We start from the raw sequence: 19,212 nt of genomic DNA on the forward strand, positions 1-19,212 counted from the left end.
GGGGGTGTACATAGACGGTGGTACGACACGTACAGGGGTGGGGGGGTGTACATTGACGGTGGTACGACACGTACTGGGGTGGGGGTACGACTGGAACGTACTGGGGTGTTCATAGACGGTGGTACGACACGTACAGGGGTGGGGGGGTGTACATAGACGGTGGTACGACACGTACTGGGGTGGGGGTACGACTGGAACGTACTGGGGTGTACATAGACGGGTGGGGGTATACATATACGGGGGTACGTGTCGGACGTACGGGGGCTGGGGGGAGTGTTGGGCGCGTATGCGGGCACATGTCTCCATGGTTGCTATTGGTGTTCGGTGCGGACGGTGTTTTTTCCATACGGTTGTAGGCTCGGACGCACGGGATGGATCGTGATTCCTCGGTCGGACTTGGATTTTTACGTTTGTAAGGTAAATCGTCCGAGGACGTGTCGGACACATTTTCCGACCCGAGGACGTGTGGGGAATGATTCCCGGTGCGGGTCGTATGGACTTTTTACCATGCGAATCGTGATTGCCAGTTCGTACGGCACTTGGACGATTCGTACGGTAAAAAGACCCGATACGAGTCGCACGGGGGAATTTTTTACCGGATCGTGATCGGCACCAAAGTCTTGTCTAATTTTATTTGGAATAGTAAAATGCTACGGTTAAGCTACAAAAAATTGAAACTGTCTAAAATCAATGGAGGGTTTGGATTACCAAATTTTCTAAAATATCATAAAGCTTTTATTTTAAAACAAAGTATTTTATGCTTTCAAAATTTGGAGCATAATAATTCACCGGCATGGCTATGTATTGAGCAAAATTCTGTATCACCTTTTCCTCTAGCTGCTTTGCTTACATTGTCTAATTCTTCTGTTTTTAAAAAACATAAATCAGTAATATTGAAATCTGCTAGATTGATTTTACGTGATTTAGATTCTATTTTTCAATGTTCTATTTCTAATACATTGAGTTTATCACTATGTTATAACCCATCAGTAAAATTAGTTCGTCAAACAAATTTTTGGTATTCATGGATAAAAGCAGGCATTTTGTACTTTAAAGATATTTATCATAATAATAACTTTTTGAGTTTTGAAGACTTACAACAAAGATTTTATTTACAACCATCAGATACTGTTAAATATGAATTGCTTTGTAACTGTATTATTGATTCCTTCCTGAAAGGCTTTCCTTTTGCTGTTTATTCTAATTTAGAAGTGTATCTCCAAACAATCGTGCCCTCTCCCCATATAGTTTCATTACTATATAATAAAGTTAAATATTTCTGATGGAGATAATATCAATTTTCTTGCTACCTTTTGGAATACAGAATTACAGCTGTCCTTTCCTTTGGACTCATGGAGGAAGGCATGGTTGAATTCTATTTCAGGTTGGGTGCCTGTAAGATTATACCAAACTAACCGCTATATACTTTTTAATTGTTTATGGACCCCTTTAAAATTATATAATGCCAAACTTTCATCTTCTTCTAATTGCTGGAATTGTTCTTTAGACGTTGGATCATTAAGACCTATGTTATTTGATTGTCCCTCTGTTAAGAAGTTTGGGGATAAAGTTTGGCAAAGAATTTCTTGTATATTGAATATATTAGATACCTTGTCATATGAATTATTATTTGCAAAGCCTCTTCTCTCACTACTAAATTGTCTTTATTGAATAGCAATTTTTTTGATTTTTTAATGTCTGCAGCTGTGAAGTCAATTACTGCTATTTGGAAAGAATCTTCTTCTTTATCTGTTCATGCATGGAGAACCTGGATTATTTTTACAAGAAAAGGTGCTAATTTGAGTTTATCTAGTATTAATCATAATAATCCGAACTATTTACATTTTTGGAAACCAATTGTTGAATATTTATTGTTGAATCCATAATATGTACAAGTTTAATTATATCTTTGTGTAGTATGACTTTTTAGCTTCAGTAGCGCTGTAATCTATTCCTATTGCTGTATGCTGTTGTCCTTTTTATTTTTTATCTGCAGTGATATCATTTAGTTTTGTTGGTACTTTGTATTATACTCTTGAATTTCTTCATTATAAAATTAGAATGTTTATCTTTATTCATATTATAGTATTGGAATAATATTTGTACCTTTTTGGAGCACTTTTTTGTTCGTTACCTATTCTCGAAAAATCTAATAAAATATTTTGAACACATAATTCTGGAATCTGGGGAGGGTGCAGAGCCCCAGAGGGGAGAATAGGGTGTGGGAGAGACCACCCCAGTATTCTGTCCAGCCTCAGGGTACAGACCCTGGACTAGTGGGCCAGTATCAGGATGCCAACCCTGAACTGGCAGAAGGGAGAATGGACAAAGGGTGCCAGGTGCCACCCCCTCTCTCTGATGCCATATGGGCTAGAGAGCCCTGAGAGGCATGAGGTCTGGCTCTCATCACTGGCAGCTGTCAGTGGCTACTGTGACTTACTGTCCTGGTGTCAGAACTAGGGCGGTGCGCGGTCTAGGGCCCGCCTCACCTCCCTCGGTGTTGCTGTTCTTAGACATCAGCGACAAACAAGACTTATGCCTTTTTGTGCAAAGAAGTGCTGTGGACGTGCACATGGCGCTGTACTTACAACTCATTGGTGGTCTTGGTGTCATTATCGTGTGTAATGAAGATTCTGCTATTGTGTCTTCTTTTAATATGCTGCAAAAACGAACAGTATTCATGTCAGTATATTTTGCTGTTGCTTGTGTTTGTTTTTATTTTCTTTGCAGGTCGTGAAAACATCACCAAGAATACAACTCCCATGTTGCCTGGTGCGTGCTAGAGACGCGCAGACCTGAACGTCAGCGGACACGCACTTCCTTCCGTGCTCACTATTCAGTGTCCTCGCCCATGGAAGGATCGTGGCTCTCTGAGTTCCCTTTGAAGGTTGGTGAAAAAGGGGCCTTTGGTGAGTCCGTTTGCCTATCTTGAGGTTGGGGCCTCCTTGCTTATATTCTTAACGAGGCCGTTTGATGTTGAAGCGGTATTGGTGTTCTTTTCTCTGAATCGCTCGTAGCGGCCACGCCCCTTTTTATTCCGGTCAGCATTTCTTTCGGTTTGCGGTCTTTCGAACTGCCGCTTAATAGTCTAGAGACATTGTTTGGGCTTTGAAGAGTCTAGTTGAGAAAATAACATGTACAATTGGTGAAAGTTTACTTGATAACGCATTTTGGTGAATATCGTCATAGTCACTTTCCGTGTTTAAGGTGCTTTCACAAAATCTGAAGGTACTAAGTTCATGAAGGCATAAAAGCTCAATTATTCGGATTTACATTGTGATTCATGTGTAGTAATGCTCAAAACATTCAAACTAAGAAAGTGTTTAATATAAGGAGTGCATTTAAACGTCACGTTGCAGTACATGCAATTTTGTTTTCTTTTTCTTGTATGCATGGGTATTGGATGGGTTAAAGAGCCCTAATATGTGAATGAGAGGTTTTCTGTTTATTTATTGGCAAAGATAATTGTGTGAACATTCTCAATAATAATGCGAGATGCATTGTGATTTTTGATTTATATGGTAGCACAAATTGTTTAGGTATTGTATATTGTTTTTTGTTATAACCTTTTTTCTTTCAGATCTCCCTCCCTGCAGTTCCCTACCCAAAATTCCTTCCCCTCGCTTGATCACATCAATCCTCCGTTACACTTAAGGTCGGAGTTGGTGGTATCGAGAGGTGGGCCCCTCTGTTCATCGCTTGCAGATTCCGAGGAAGCCGCTACTCATGACACCTGGTGGACAGAGTTGCCCCTGGGAGGGAGACAGGAGTCAAACCCGGGGGTGGAGCGGGCCACACCACTGTGTTGGCCAGTAGGGTACTGTCTGCCTTCTAGAACACATCTGTGAGCAAAGTAAGTTTAGGTGCTGCACAGATGGGATCCACAGGTTAGGAGAAAAGTTCCCCAGGGGTTAGCTTAGTGGGCCCTGAGAGTATGGACAGAGGGATGTCTACGAAGCTGTGAAGTCTTTACCCTGAAGTCTTTTCCCCGCAGAATGTTACCATGCAGGTAAATACCATGCAAGTAAGTACTAAGCAAGCTTCATAGGTTGGGTACAGTCAAAGGGAGTTAAGGGATTTTTAGGGTTCGTCACAGGAAGAGGTAAAGAGAGGTAAGGGGGGAGGTAGAACTAAAGAAAAATAAGGGTTATTTAGGGTAAAGGGCAGAAAGAGGTAATACACACACACACACACACTCACATTCACATCTAAATGATTATATGTCGTCGTTATCATCATATATATTTATCTCTGATTCACAGAGTGATCTATTAAAAACATAAAATCGAGGCAATCTAAGCCAACAGAAACACACATCATAAAATAATTTTTAAAAACACAAGAAATCAATACGTATAAAACAACAATAATCAATAAATAAATATTAGACTGAACGGATGAATAATTGAAAAATACATCAAGGGTCACCACCCTATGGCTGACCTTGATTGTTTCTTATGTAAAATTTACAATAGAAGAACATATAAATTCATCATGCAACAGTGTGCTTGATTAAAACCTCTACCATTCAACAGAGGTTTAATAAAAACGTTCTTGGGGAAAATGAAAAACCCACAAAACACAGCAAAGTGTAATGTATCTTGTGAGCGAATACAGTCGCAACACTGGATCTTAAATTCTTAATAAGATTAAGCGAAACCTAGTTAACAGGTATCAGTGCTTGCTGCCATTAGCAAATATTAGACAGGCCTCTACATATGCTGCAGTCTTTAAGAGTACAAAGCCCCTAACTGTGCATTTGCGTAATTCCCCCCCTTCTCTATCTGCTACTCTAGATGAGATACAAGCCTGTTTGGGCCATGACATATCTTTCCTTGCTAGCTGCTCATGGCAAGAAAACAGAGCAGGGTGGCCTAAAGCAATGAACGTGGTCTTAACACAGTTAATCCATGGGATAGACAAGGCCTTATCTAGATTTAGACAACCTGATTACATTTCAGTTCCTTTTTCGTCCAGATAGAAATCCACTTAATCAGTGGGCGGAGAGCGAGGTTGTCAGAGAGATATGAAAGCCCAAGCTCTTGATGGGCGATATAAGAAGAGGTACCAGCAGATAAACGCAGCAAACCACTAGCTAATCGAATTTCCACCTGTTGCAAGGTGGAAAGCTCCTTATAATTCCAGATATCACTCCAGTAGCCTGCGAATGACATGCATTTGGCCCTGTATATTTGAAGCATGGCTTTTACCATCCTAGTTCCTAAATTAGAGGCAAAGTCAAAGACCAAAGCAGTTGCCCTACACAAAAGATTTTCCTTCCTAGTCAGAAGTGGTGCCCATGAGCCAGCACGGTAGTGCTGTACTCCTAGACAGGAGAAGGTATCCACTTTAGAAATGGCTCTACCTTGAACAAAAGACAATTAAGTCTTAAGGCCTGGGCAATATTTTTATTTTGCTGTAATCGGAGTAATTTCAGCAACTATGCATGACTCTTTTGATGCAAACTTACGCAACTACGCAAGCTTGAATAATTAAGAGTAATTTGGGGCAAAAAACCTACCTTGGGAGCACAAGAACAATGAACTAAGAGGGAGAGAGCGTCTATTAGCTACTGCTGTTTGTATCCTGTATCATTTAGTGCTATTTACGTAGCGCAAAATGCATCTTCGGGCCAATCCAACACCGTCTCCCACAGCACTCTCGCAGCCAGATTCCATGACGCCGGCATGCAAGGAAACGTCCTTGACTAGATCCGCTCCTTTCTCACTGGCAGAACCCAAAGATTCAGACTCCCACCCTTCCTCTCTGAACCCACAGAGAACAACTGCGGAGTACCCCAAGGATCCTCGCTCAGCACCACGCTCTTCAACATCTACATGGCCCCCCTCGTTAGACAGCATGGGCTCAGCATAGTATCCTACGATGACACCCAGCTCATCCTCTCCCTCACAAAGAACCCTGAAGACACCAGACTCAGCTTCCAGGAAGGCATGAAAGTCGTCGCAGCCTGGATGAACAACAGCTGCCTTAAGCTCAACTCGGGGAAGACAGAGGTCCTCATCCTTGGACCCTCCTCCGCTGCCTGGAACAACAACTGGTTGCCTTCCGCCCTCGGAAACCCACCCACTCCATCAGACCACCCCTGAAACCTCAGCATCATCCTAGACTCTTCCCTCACCATGACCCACCAGATCAACGCCGTCGCCTCCACCTGCTTCAACTCACTCCGCATTCTCCACAAGACCTTCAAGTGGATTCCCCCGAATGCAGAAAGACTGTCACCCATGCACTCGTAACCAGCAGACTGGACTATGGTAACACCCTCTACGCTGGAATCAACAAAACCCTGCTACACAAGCTCCAAACCATCCAGAACACCGCAGCCAGACTCGTCCCCGGAACCCCATGACGCGAGCACATGACCCAGCACCTACGAGACCTACACTGGCTCCCCATCGAGAAGAGAGCAACCTTCAAGCTACTCACTCACACCTACAAAATCCTCCACAACATCAGACCCAAATACCTCAATGAAAGAGTCTCCCTCTACGTACCCGAAAGGAACCTCCGCTCCGCCGACCTCGCCCTGGCAGAGACCCCACACATCCGCAGAACCAGAGCAGGCCGAAGAGCCGTCTCCTACGTCACAGCAAAGACCTGGAACAAGCTCCCAGCCAACATCAGATGCTCCCCCACTCTGCACACCTTCAGGAAGAGCCTCAAGACCTGGCTCTTCAAGTGATCTAGCAGCACCCCCCCCCGCGCCTTGAGTGGCGCGCTTTATAAACCCCTGATTGATTGATTGAATTTTGAGTGCAAGAGTGCATCTTGTGCTAAGAAAATAGAGCTAAATGCTGGATTATGCTTCTCACATAAATACACTTAATTTCTAGTGCTTTTGTGGTAAATACACTTGGGGTTATGCCCACCCCAAGTCTTAACAGACCTGACCCCAAGTCTTAACAGACCTGGGGTCTGCAACCATAACAAATTATTTTGAATAGTTAGTAGAGAGCTCCAGTGTGTCCATAAAACTAATAATGTTGTTTAACTGCCACTGTAAACTGAATGAATGCTGTTCTTCTCAATAACACTGCCTCTTCTACATACAGCATAGTAGATATAAAACAACTCCCAATGCATGATAAATCAATTCTATCTGCCTGTATGACCGATTCCGTATTATTAATGTAAAGGGTAAGTAAAAAAGGTACACGAATGCATCCTTGCCTTAAGTCACGTTTGAAAAGAAAGAACTCAGTAGACGAAACATTAATATCACATCTCACTACTGGAGACATATTAATGCGCAAATCCCATAAAAATATCAGTCAATCCCACTGCATTACGCGCTAACGGTCAACGCTTTCTAATGCCCGTGGTGTAAAGGTGCACGTGGAAAGCCATGAATGGTAACATCTGTTATTTTGTTTAAATCGGTCAAGGAACAAAGCATAACAAATCAATAGAATCCTAGGCAAACATAAGTGCTTTCTGGGTGAAAACCGTGATCCAAGACCCCTTCACCTACAGCTGTGAAAGATCTGCTGAGATGTTATGCCTCTAGAACCTCTGTGGATTAGTTAAGTGGCTGTTTTAAGTAGTCATGCCTGTTTACGAATCCGCATTCTCAGAGAGAGACAAATGCCACGTCCCCGGCGCCAGGCTCCTTTCTATTTACGTTGTAGTGGAAAGTAATATTATTTTGTCTTATCTGAAAAGTGCACGCTATAAGCAAATTCAACCCCAGTCTTAGACTGGTGGAGAGTGGACAGAGGAAACCAAATTATTTTGTACAAGCACAACGTTTCTTCTAATTTGGTTGCACCTTGAATGGGTTTTCTTAACCACAGTTTCCCCTTAGTGACATATTCGAGCGACTCATGTTTCTCCAACCACAAAGGCCTTCATAGGTTTTGTTAAATATTTGAAAAAAAAAACAAATGCTATCAACAGTGTTAAGTGTGCAGTGTTGTGAAAGAAATGGCGAAAAGCGCAGGGCCTGGTGTACTAAGTTATGGTCGCAAACCAGTATGTGATAATTGCACATGGAATGGTTTGCGAATAGATCTTCACTTTGGGCCAGATACATCAAGTATTTTTTGCCTTTGCAAACGGACGATTCGCAGAATTGGCCATTTGCGAATGCAAAAAAATGCCTTTCTGATGCAGCAAACCCTGTTTTGCGATTTGGTAACCTGTTACCAAATCGCAAAATGGGTTTGCGATTCGCTATTAGGAAGGGGCGTGTTTAGGGCGTCCCTTCCTAATACTGAATTGCATCGGTATGCATGAATGTTTTGCGACCGAAATGCGTTTGCAAAACATTCGCATTTTAACACCTACTTCAAGTAGGTGGTAACCAATTTGCAAATGAGAAGGGATCCCCAAAGGACCCCTTCCCCTTTGTGAAGTTTGTAAATGCATTTTCTAAGAGCAGGCAGTGGTCCCACGGGCCACTGCCTGCTCTTAGAAAATGAAAGGAAACGTTTTAATTTTCTCTTTTGTAAAGCATCCCCGGGCTGCTTTACAAAAAAAAAGATTGCTTTATTTAAAAGCAATCACGGACATGGTGGTCTGCTGACCCCAGCAGGCCACCATCCCGGTGATTTAGCCGATTCCTAGGGATCGCAAGTTGCGACCAACCTCATTAATATTCATGAGGTAGGCCATTTGCGATGCCCTAGGAATCGCAGAAAGTGTTAAACACACTTTCATGCATTCCATTTTGCAATTTTCTAATTGCGAATCGCAGGAATTCGCAATTATGAAATTATAAAATAGATTGTTGATGCATCTGGCCCTAAGTTTTGGGACTGAGGTACTAAACGCTTAATCAGAAAAAGTGCATTCACAGGAGGTCACAAAACGCCTGCGAGTGCCAGTAAAAACAAGAACTGAAGGCCTTAGAGGGACGGCAACAGGGCCGGACTGGGAACCAAAACCGGCCCTGGCATAGTGCTCAACCGTGCCCCTCCCCCCTGGGGTGGGTTGGGGGTGCCGCCAAGCTCTTTGCCAGGGCCTGTTTTCGTCCGATTTTGCTACAGGGTCGATTTTGCAGCTTTGCTGCAAAAACGGCCCTGCAACAAAAACGGCCTCCAGGGGCCCAAAACCGGCCCCCACTCGTGCGGCTCACCGAGGGATTGCCCGGTGCCCGCTACGGCCAGTCCGGCCCTGGACGACAAACCTCCATCCCTTGTGTTCACTTTGTTTTCAACTGGGCATTTTTATTAAACGTAGCCCGTCCTCTTTACCAAGTGTACTTGAAAGGTATGAGGTCCGGCAGAGCATTCATTGGTCCACTGTCTGCTTCCTCCGGCCCCTCTGGGCAGGTACTGATCAATGGTTTATGACTGCATTTGCAGTCTAGCACAATTGGGATCTTGCGCTCTAACTCACAAGTAGGAGGGGACACTAGAGGTGGGCGTAACTGGCGTAATTCTCTCTAGCATAATTTATCGTAATTACTTCAAAATTACTTGTAATTGTGCATATTTACACGAGAAGCGTAATCCAACATTTAGTGCTATTTTGTTCGTTCAAAATGTACCCTCACATCCAAAATGGGCCAGAGAATGCATTTTGCGATAAGAAAATAGCATTAAATGCCACAGGGCATGAAAATAAGTAGCCAGCAGCCGCTCGCTCTCTCTTAGATCAGTGCTCCTGTGCTCCTGTGGTAGGATTTTTGCCCCAAATTATTCTTAATTACTCAAATTAGCGTAATCACAAAATTATGGTAATTTTGCATCACAACAGTAATGTGCAATTACTGAAATTACTCCAATTACTCCGGCATAATTAACATTTTGCGCAGGCCTAGGGGACACCCCTTACATACCCCTTCCTCTTTGTGATTTGGAACGAGCCTCAAAAGATGTAAGTTGGAAATACTAATTCAACTCAAAGTTTAACTTTAGTAGACTGCAAGACAGCATTTTGGGATCACAAAGCATGTGATTTTGAGAATTACAGACTTTGCAACAACAAAAAACTGTTGAACCTTGTCACTGTGGTCTGTGCTGCTTTTTTACTACACTAAATCCGGTGTGTGAAAACACAAATCCGCCGCATACCAAGGAAACAATGGCCTTTGTTACCTCTTGTTTGCAAACATTAACAGATTTGACATTTCTAATACCGAATCTTCAGTTTGAAACATTTAGAAGCATATTTTGTCCGGTGAACTGAAAACTGCTATTATTGGTTCTCAGAGATACTTTTGAAGTGACTCAGAAAACGAAAGTCTTTTTGCCACAACCTCATACCCGCTTTCCCACCTTCCACCCCCAATATCTCTTTGCAGCCCCCATGAGTGCCCCCCCCCCCTTCATGGTTCAAAGAATTGTGTATCTGAGCACGAAATTGCCGGACACTGATGTGCAATGTGTGGTTACCCTGCATCTTAGCAGGTCTCAGAGATCAGTGTGCCGCAACCATCAACATGGAAGGAGCGTGTATTTCTCTCTTGCTGCTGCTAGAGCTGGCCCTCTCTGCAGGTATGGTTCCTATATGTGTTTTGTGAAAAAAGCCATAGACAATAGGTCCGAAGGGGACACCTTCTGTTCGAGTTCAAAGATGTATTTTTTTTAAGTCTTCAAAAGCTGAACAGCACTTATACAAATATTTCCCTATTTAAGGCCCAGGGGTTGTGAACGATCGCTCCACAGAGCTGGTATACTCCAGTACAATGTGCGAGTTCCTCATTCCCGGATGGGCCTGGCACAGTTTTGATGATCCGGATATAGGGTGGATATTTACGCCCCCAGTGAATATAGAGGAAGCAGGCGCGTGCCGGCTCCGACATGTTCACCGCCCCCCAAGCACAAAGGGTGGAGAGATGAAGGTGGAATGGAGACAGAAGACAGAAGAGCGCAGAGCCATAGGGATCCAAGGTGGAAAACCAAAAGGAAGGCCTTAAACAACCCATCCGAGGGAGTCTGAACTTTATGCCAGAGTTTACTTTTATTCCCGTTGAAGAGGTAAACTATAAATGTGGCTGAGATGTGATCATTCTGGACAGTGTAGCTCTAAGCACCAAGGAGCCAGGGTTCACTCCTGCAAGATTCGTTTGAGTAAACCTGAAGTTGCCGCAAATAGATGTGAACGCAGATGTGTGTGGGCTTAAGGGTGAATGTGGGAGTGAGACATATACTGCCGGTGGGGGAATTAGACCTAAGGCAGAACTCTTTTTTGTAACAATAGTAATGAATGCGTGTCGACTGCGAGATGTGTACGTGCACATAAATGTAGTGAATTCACACGTTTCATGTATTTACTTGTTTTAGGAATTGTGACGCAAAAGGTATGTTTTAAAGATAATTTCCCCCAAAAGACACTTACAATAGTGATTTAAATGCTTGGAATTTCCTTTGCTTCATGAGGTAACCGGGTAGTACTCCAGTTGAAAATTAATTATCCGGAGCAATCTGCATGCAATTATTTAAGTTGCATTGAGCATAACATATATATATATATATATATATATATATATTATATGCTTGTCCAATCAGGAGCTGAGGTGTTAATTGCCGCTCTGCCTTCGGTGACCGTGGCCCTGAGGTGGAGTACGGCTGGTGTCCCACTTGCCTCCAGGAGGAGACCGTCTGCCATATTTAGAGCTCTCCAGCAGGCAGTTGGCTGTCCTCCATGCCTTCAGTGTGTCGGCTGCTGTAGTGACTCGAATGAAGGCAGTGAAGCTTTGCAAAGCAGGAGCCAGCTTTCTTACACCCAATTGACAAACTGCCAAGTTGGAGTTTATTCTTGAAAAACAAAAAACAACGATCCTAATGCGCATGGCAGTCCCGGGCAGGTAAATCAAGCTGGTGCCCTGATGAACTAGTGCAGGGTGACTGACTGTCCTTCTGACCTGCGCCAGGCAGGTTGTCAGGTCAGAGATTTCTGATGGGGAGTCTGCTAAGGCTTTGCTGTACAATATCCAGCACTTCCACTGAATTTATTTAGATTGAAGAAATCCAGGTTTGACGGCAGAAGCACTGTTGAGTTATACTTGTGCTCTCACTCCACTAAACTCTGTATGAGACCCTGTGTCCTAATTCACACTAGTTGAACCTAAACTGGCATGGTACTCTTGCTGCACCTCACTGACAAGGCCCTCGATGTTAAAAGGGGCAAAGTTATATATTTTTGTTCCTGATTATAGCGGCTGTGGCCTGGCTGTTCAATCTTTAACATGCTTTGTGGGTCAGGACCAAGAATCAATCAATCAGTAGATTTGTCAAGTGCTTCATTTCACCCATGTGGGACTCCAGTCGCTGGCAGGGTCCAGTTGATTAGCCAAATAGCCAGGTTTTCAGGAACTTTCGGAACTCTGGAAGTGATGGGGAGGTTCCTAGATGAAACGATAGCTCATTCAATGTCTTTGCTGCTAGGTATTATAAGGAGCGACCTCCACATCTACTATGTCGGAGGGTTAGAGAAAGGGAAGCAGAAGTGTCTAGTGGGATGATGGAAGTTCAGGCGGAGGTTCAAGTAGGTGGGTCCGCAGTTGTGTAAGACCTTGTAATCATGGGCCCGGTGCTTGAACTAGCATCTTTTCTGTACAGGGAGCCAGTGGAGTAGTTCCCTGGGGGCGATGTTGGTTCGTCTTGGGAAATCCAAGATGAGTCTGGCTTAGGCGTTCTGTATTGTTGGTAGTCATCAGAGGAGGTGAGCTGTGATCCCTGCGTAGAGTGTTGCCATATTCCAGTCAGCTGGAAATGAGGGCCTGGGTGATGGTGTGTCTCGAGCTTTGTGGTAGGCATTTGAATATCTTATGAAGGATGCAGAGGATGAAGAAGCAGGAGGAGGAGATGAAGTTGACCTGAATCGTCATGGTTAGCTTATTGTCCGGAATGATACCTAGGTTCCAGCGTGGTCATGGGAGTAGGTGTAGGTCTGAGTTTTGAGGGCCACCAGGATGAATACCAGGAAGAGCTTTTGGTTCCAAAAATCAGCACCTCTGTCTTGTTTCTGTTGAGCTTCAGGTAGTTGTACTTCATCCAATTGGCGACGTCTGTCATGCAGTGGTGGTGTCTTTGAAGACGGAGAGGATGAGTTGTGTGTTGTCAGCATAGGATATGAAGTTGAGTCCATGGGTTTTGGTGATGCTGGCCAGAGGTGTCATATAAGTGTTGAAGAGGGTGCGGCTGAGCGAGGATTCTTAGGGTAGGGTGTTGACTTCTGCATGTTTCCAGTCTTCGGGGAAGGTGGCTGTGGCAATTGAGGTGTTGAACAAGGTGGTGAGAACTTGGCTGATTCTGGCTTTGCCTAGTTTGCCTAGTTTGAAGATGTTGTAAGGGCATGGGCCGGTTGGGGCCCCTGAGTAGACCAAGTTCATGATGGAGGCAGTGTCCTGTGAGAGAGAGCTGGCTCCATTCAGTTAGTTGGATGTCTGTGGTGGCAAGGGGTCGTTGTGTTGGTTGAAGAAGTTGTGGCCTTGGGCTGGGATTTGGAATTTCAGTAGATGTTGTGCAAGAAGATCGCAAGGTTGTCACAGAGTTCCTGTGAGGGGGTAATGTTGTTTGTTGCAGCTGGAGAATTCTTTGAGGATGTTGAAGAGGTCTTTGCTATTATTGGAACTTGATTTTATGCATGAGGCTAAGGCCTTTTACTTCAACTCTCAACTGTGGTAGAGATTGTGCACCATCTCCTTTCCGGTTGTTTACAGTGTAGTTTAGTGGTTCTGAAGTCTTCAGTGTACCAGCTAGCCTGCTTGGTGGACCTTCTGTAGGGGTTGTTGCTGATGGGAGAAACGTTGCTGGAGCAGTTGGTGATCCAATTGTTAACGTTTCTGACATTCTGGTCTTATGGAGGAGATGGAGGAGATGGGTGGGTGGTGTTGAGGGCGTTGATCCATGTATCCTTTGAGACTTTGCTCCAGCTGCGGCATTGGGCAGACTGGGGTGGGGAGGTCCATGAGCTGATGATCTTGAAGTGGACAATGGAGTGGTCGGTCCAGGTGAGTTCTGTGGTGTGGCTGTTCCTGATGCGGCTGCTGGACATAAAGACGGGGCCTATGGACAAGTTGGGTAAGTCCGATGTTCATACTGTTGAGGAGGTTGGTAATGTTGATGTCATTGTGGTTGTCGAGATGGAAATAGAGGTCGCCAAGAAAAATGTAGTTGTTGGAGTCTATGGTGAGGGGGCGATGAAATAGACAATGAAGTTGCAGATGGCTGAACGTGGTGCTGAAGAATGGAAGGCGAGGGTGCCTCTGATGGAGGTTTTGCTGTCTGTTTGGTGTCAGAAGTTGAGGTGTTTAATGGCTGGGGTAATGTCGTCATTTGTAATGCTGCTTTGGATGGATTCCTTGTGTATGATGGCGATCCATTCGCCAGGCTTGTTGATGCGGTTGTGGTGGGTGATCTTGTATCCTTCGGGTATTGCAGTGGTGATATCGGGCTAGGAAGTTGGAGTGAGCCAGGTCTCAGTGAGGAGGAGGACGTTTGGTGTGAGGGTGGAGACAAGGTCCCAAATCTCGGTGGTTTGTTTGCATAGTGAGCGTATGTTGAGAAGGGCACACGCAAGTTGTTTTTTTTGTTCAGGTGATGTCCGTGGTGTGTTCGGGGTGGGGCTGGTCAGTGGGCAGGTGTGTGTGCTGTTGCAGGTGAAGTGGCAGTTGGTGCAGGTGAAAGGACCTACTGTAGTGCATGGGTTGGTGCAGTATTTATTGTAGTGTCCTGGGTCGAGAGTGTATAGCTCTGCGATGATGTATCTGTGGAGGATGGGAGGGCTAGGGTACGTGGCACTAGGCACAGTCAAGGTGTGGATGGGCGCAGACAGGCTTGCCCTTGGTGTGCCAGCAGCACTCCTGCTGTGCATGCCTGCTGCGCAGTCACACTGCAGCCTGCATTAAGTAGGTGCTGGGTTGGGCAGTGCTTCTGTTGGAGGGACAATAGTGAGCGGAAACAATCAGGTGGGAAAGCCCAGGCAGTGACAGTCAGCCACGGCCCGTATATGGCTTGCCACCGGGCGGTGACGTGGGGCGGGGTAGGGGCAGGGTGGGGGGTTGTAAAATGCAGCATACGGACGATTTCAGGTAAGTAACGGAAAAAAAAACGAATTTTGTTGCGCGCGCTGCATCGCATTTGGCGATGGAGCGCGCGCAAGCAACGAAATTCATTTTATTGTTTATTTTATTGTTTATTGTATCCCCACCCCAGTCTGAAAATCCAACAAATCCAACACCTTCCGCCACCTAACCCAAGTCGTTGTAATGACTTGGGTTGTAATGGCATGCAATGTAACAATGCATTGTTGTAACAACTTCAGTTGTAAATGATGTGTTGTAAAGGTTGTTTCCTCCCTGCACCAATGCTAATAGTAACCTGAAAAACAAGTCAGTTTTTATGTCCACTCTTTGGGTGGCCTGGGTTCCTGTTATACATGAACAGCATTATAGTTTATTAAATCAAACGCAAGTCACTTTTTGTACATTGTGCATCCTGATGTCATGTATTTTGAGGTCCTCTTATATGTGATACTGAAGAAAAATAAGGGAAGTGAAATAACTACCTAGGATCACATTATTTGGTTAAGTGGGGAAGCTGGGATTAATGCCAGGTTTTCTTGTTTCACATTGTGCATTTCAGCCATTAGATGTATATGCTTTGCTTTATCTACACCCACTTTACCACCACTTCCCTTCCTCCCTTAAAACCCCAACCGCCACCCTGCAGTCATCAATGTGGCCCTCGTGCCAAAGTTTTTGGCCCCAGGGAAAATATCTGTGAGTATCCATGAATTTTGCGAGATCCCGCTTCAAGGATGCGCCAGGCAGCGACTGTTCTGAGGAAGCTGTGGGCAGTGATGCAGAGGCCTACATCGTCATTGAGGATGTCATTAATGAGGGGTTTGTGAAGTGAAGCTCTGCTTTGAAGATGCATCATGAACTGGTAGTTCCAAAGAGGCTGCGGGGCTGCAATGAGGAGTCCTGCATCTTTTTCGAGGATATAGTCGACAAGAGGCTTGCGATGCGAGGGCCTGCATCAGGATGCTTCACGCAGCAGTGGTTTCAAAAAGGCTGTGGGTTGTGATGCAAGGTTCAGTGTCGGGGATGCATCACAATGCAGAGGTTCTGATGCACAGCTGCAAAAAGATGTGTCGCTCTGCCTCAGTTCTGCCCACAGGACCACAGCTGGGCTGGCAGAGCACCTTCAGGTCCAGTTCCAAGGGCCTAGGACTGGGGGGGCACCACTTGGTGGGAAGGACTCAGAGCAGACTGAATCCACGTGCTGTGTTCACAGTGCTTGGTTGGAACCTTCTCTTTACCTGAGGCTATGATCCGGAGGCCAGCCAACTAGCCCTTGGAGCCACATTGGTAGTTCTGGGTTCAAGATGCAGGTCTAGTCTTTTCACTCAGCCAGCAGGGCAGCAGAGTAGAAGCCATTCTTGCAGAGCAGCACAGCAGTCCTTCTGAGTCTTCCACAGGTCCAGACTCCAGAGGTGTACTCAAGAGTTGGGTCTGCGGGTCCATTATTTATACCCTGTGCCCACTTTGATGTAGGAGAAGATTCTAAAGGTTTCCACCCCATGGGTGTCTGGAAATTCCTGCGTCCTTGCCCGGCCCCACCTTTTCTGGGGCCACAAAAGATTTGTGTCAAACCCTTTGTGAGTTTGCCCAGGCCTTTGTGATGTGCAAGTGTGGTAGGTGACAGCTCCTCCCCCTCATCAAGTCAGGGTTGGCCCATCCTTCCAACACCTATCTTCCCTTTGGCTCACTGTCTGAGACCAATTCACAAAGACCAACTGCCAGTTACACCTAGTCATGTGGCCCAGGATACAGGCACCAGGCACAAAATGGTCGGGACAAGAACATGGCAACTTTCCAAAAGTGTCATTCTCAGAATTTCAACCTAAAATCCGACTTTACCACTAAAGAGGCCTTTAAATTGCAATCCTTTAAACACCAAACCCGATATGCCTACCTGCTCCTAATTGAAAGTTATCACTTCTTTATTGAAATAAGTTAACCCAATGTTATACTATGGGATGAATCATCTGCACCACCACCAAAGATGAAACCACACCAATCACGGAACACCTGAACTTCCAACTCCAAACCGGTGACAATGCCACCATTAAAGGCACCCTCCCATACGGACCCTCAGGACCTCAAACCAGCCTCAGCAACGCCTTCACAGAATTCATTACCCGCTCGCCATCGAATAACAACACTACATCCTCCTGGGAAACCTCCACTTCCACCTGGACGACCCCACAGACACCAACTCAACTGACCTCCTAGAATAAATGGACAACTTTGAACTCACACAGCTGGTCTCAGACCACACACGCAGAGGAGGACACCCACTAGACCCCATCTTCACATTCAGCAACAAAGTCAAATACAGCCACACCACGGAACTCACCTTGTCCGATTACTCCAGCGTCCACTTCCACCATTGCTGGACCACCACGCAGCCCCCCCAACCACCACAGCATCCCCTTCCACAGCTGGGCCAAAGTCACTCAGCACCAATGGACCAATGCTCTCAGCATCACCCAGCCTGACATCTCCACAAACCAGAATTGAGTAGTAGAGAACTTCAACGACTGGATCAGCTGCGCAGCCAACTGATTCGCCCCCACCAAACAAGACAAAATGCACAGACCCACCAAATGAGCCAGCTGGTACATCCCAGAACTAAGCGTGTTGAAACACAGATGGAAACACCTAGAGCAAAGATGGTGCACCAGCAGAAGCGGCATCGAGAGAGCCACCTTCAAGTTGACCCTCAACACCTACCACCACCAACTCAGAGACATGAAAAGGGAGACCCAGGCAAACTGCATCAAGGCTTTACACAAAAAGAAGGGGGAGGAGGATAGCACCTTACTTCGACCTCTTCAGGGTAAATATCAACACACAGAAAGAAGTAAGGCTCCCGAAGTCACAAATTTTATTAAGTGATAATCTAAGGTAAAGGTGTTGCAAAGTACAATACTTTGTAAAAACGTCCCTCGCCCACAACGAATTGTGGCATGCTTCATCATAGGGCTGCTGCGACACCTCAGCACAGACCAACGCTTGAGGCGGAGCAATGGGTGGGGAAGACAGTACAAACAGAAAAGGAAAAAAGGATCCAAAAAAAATAGTGCAGATTATAAGTCTAAAACTAACTAAGGGATATCCTCGTAATAGTTTTATACCTGGACTCCCCTGTCCAGATTAAAAAGGTAATTCATACCCTAGGATGGTGGTGAAGTGAGTGTATTACCCAACACCCCTCCGTTCTGAATAAAGGTCGACATGTTTCTGCCAGAATCCGTGTCTCTACTGGCATTCATCAGAACTGTCGGACCCCTATTCTAAATTCCCTTACTGCCAATATATCACTGGTATAACGGATTTCTCCAGATTACTCCACCTGTACTTAGTGGTAAGGTCCAGTAAACATACTCCTATTAGGATCTGTAAATGGAAAGAATAAAACATACAAGTGAAAAGAGTTCTTGTAGAAATGCATAAACGAGCAACAAAGTGAATCAAGTGACTAAGTGCTATATTTGCTACCCTTATTTATTTATAACCCTTTTGGTGCAAAGTGGCTGTACTAATCATTATAACATCACCGCTAGTGAGGGAACAATGCCCTTTCTTGATAGTGATTCCACAAATGCAGGTATCAGAAAAGAAAGCAAATTGTGCCTATATTAAAACAGGTATAAACACACCTACTCGTATTATATAGGAAATAATGCCCACAACAGTAGTCATGCCAAGACCTTAAAAACTATGAGCTTAGGTGCCTGTGTCACACAAAACCACTCGGTGCATCTTACTGAGTTTCACTGCATATATCGCAAGAACTGGCACGAGGGAAGAGGGCGACCCCCTGTAGTCACACACTAGTTGGAGAAATTGTTGTTAGGTAGGCAACGTTAGATTCAGGCAAATGCTCTTTCTTCCATGTGCTGCACACATCCTGTCTCACATAGAACTATAGGGCTCTCGGGTGACAACCCTTACACAGGTACGGTAAAGCAGTCTTGGTTCCTCCCAGCCACTGGAATTGTCAACCGGCCTGTTTTAAGTATCGCGTTCACATCCTGTTGCCACAACTGAGTGCCCGTATTCAAGCCTCCCATACCCCTCCTTATGTTATCAAGGTTGGTGTGCCTTCACTATGTGGTCCCTCCTGGTGCCATGCAGGTACCCGGCTCCAAGCCGCGAGGGCCCTTGTATGCTGCCTAACTTCCCATCACGTATGCCACGGGGCGTGTGAGTGTGATGTCGCGCGCACAAGC

The 19,212-nt window shown here is 45.2% G+C and overlaps 1 protein-coding gene across 8 annotated transcripts in view; it reads left to right on the top strand.

The window, feature by feature from the left end:
• Positions 1-2,763: 2,763 nt before the first annotated feature.
• The window catches only part of LOC146855740 (uncharacterized), a 160,143-nt gene continuing 143,694 nt past the window's right edge, over positions 2,764-19,212 (top strand). For all 8 annotated transcript variants that reach the window (XR_014981381.1, XR_014981382.1, XM_085653649.1 and 5 more), the window contains exon 1: positions 2,764-2,909. Coding sequence is in view for 6 of the 8 variants with exons in the window: in XM_085653649.1 (XP_085509775.1) it covers positions 2,852-2,909 (58 nt within the window). In the remaining 2 variants the exon portion in view is untranslated. The remainder of the gene's footprint in view (positions 2,910-19,212) is intronic.

The sequence above is a fragment of the Triturus cristatus genome, chromosome 4_1 (genome assembly GCF_964204655.1).
Source record: "Triturus cristatus chromosome 4_1, aTriCri1.1, whole genome shotgun sequence".
Lineage (NCBI taxonomy): Eukaryota > Metazoa > Chordata > Amphibia > Caudata > Salamandridae > Triturus > Triturus cristatus.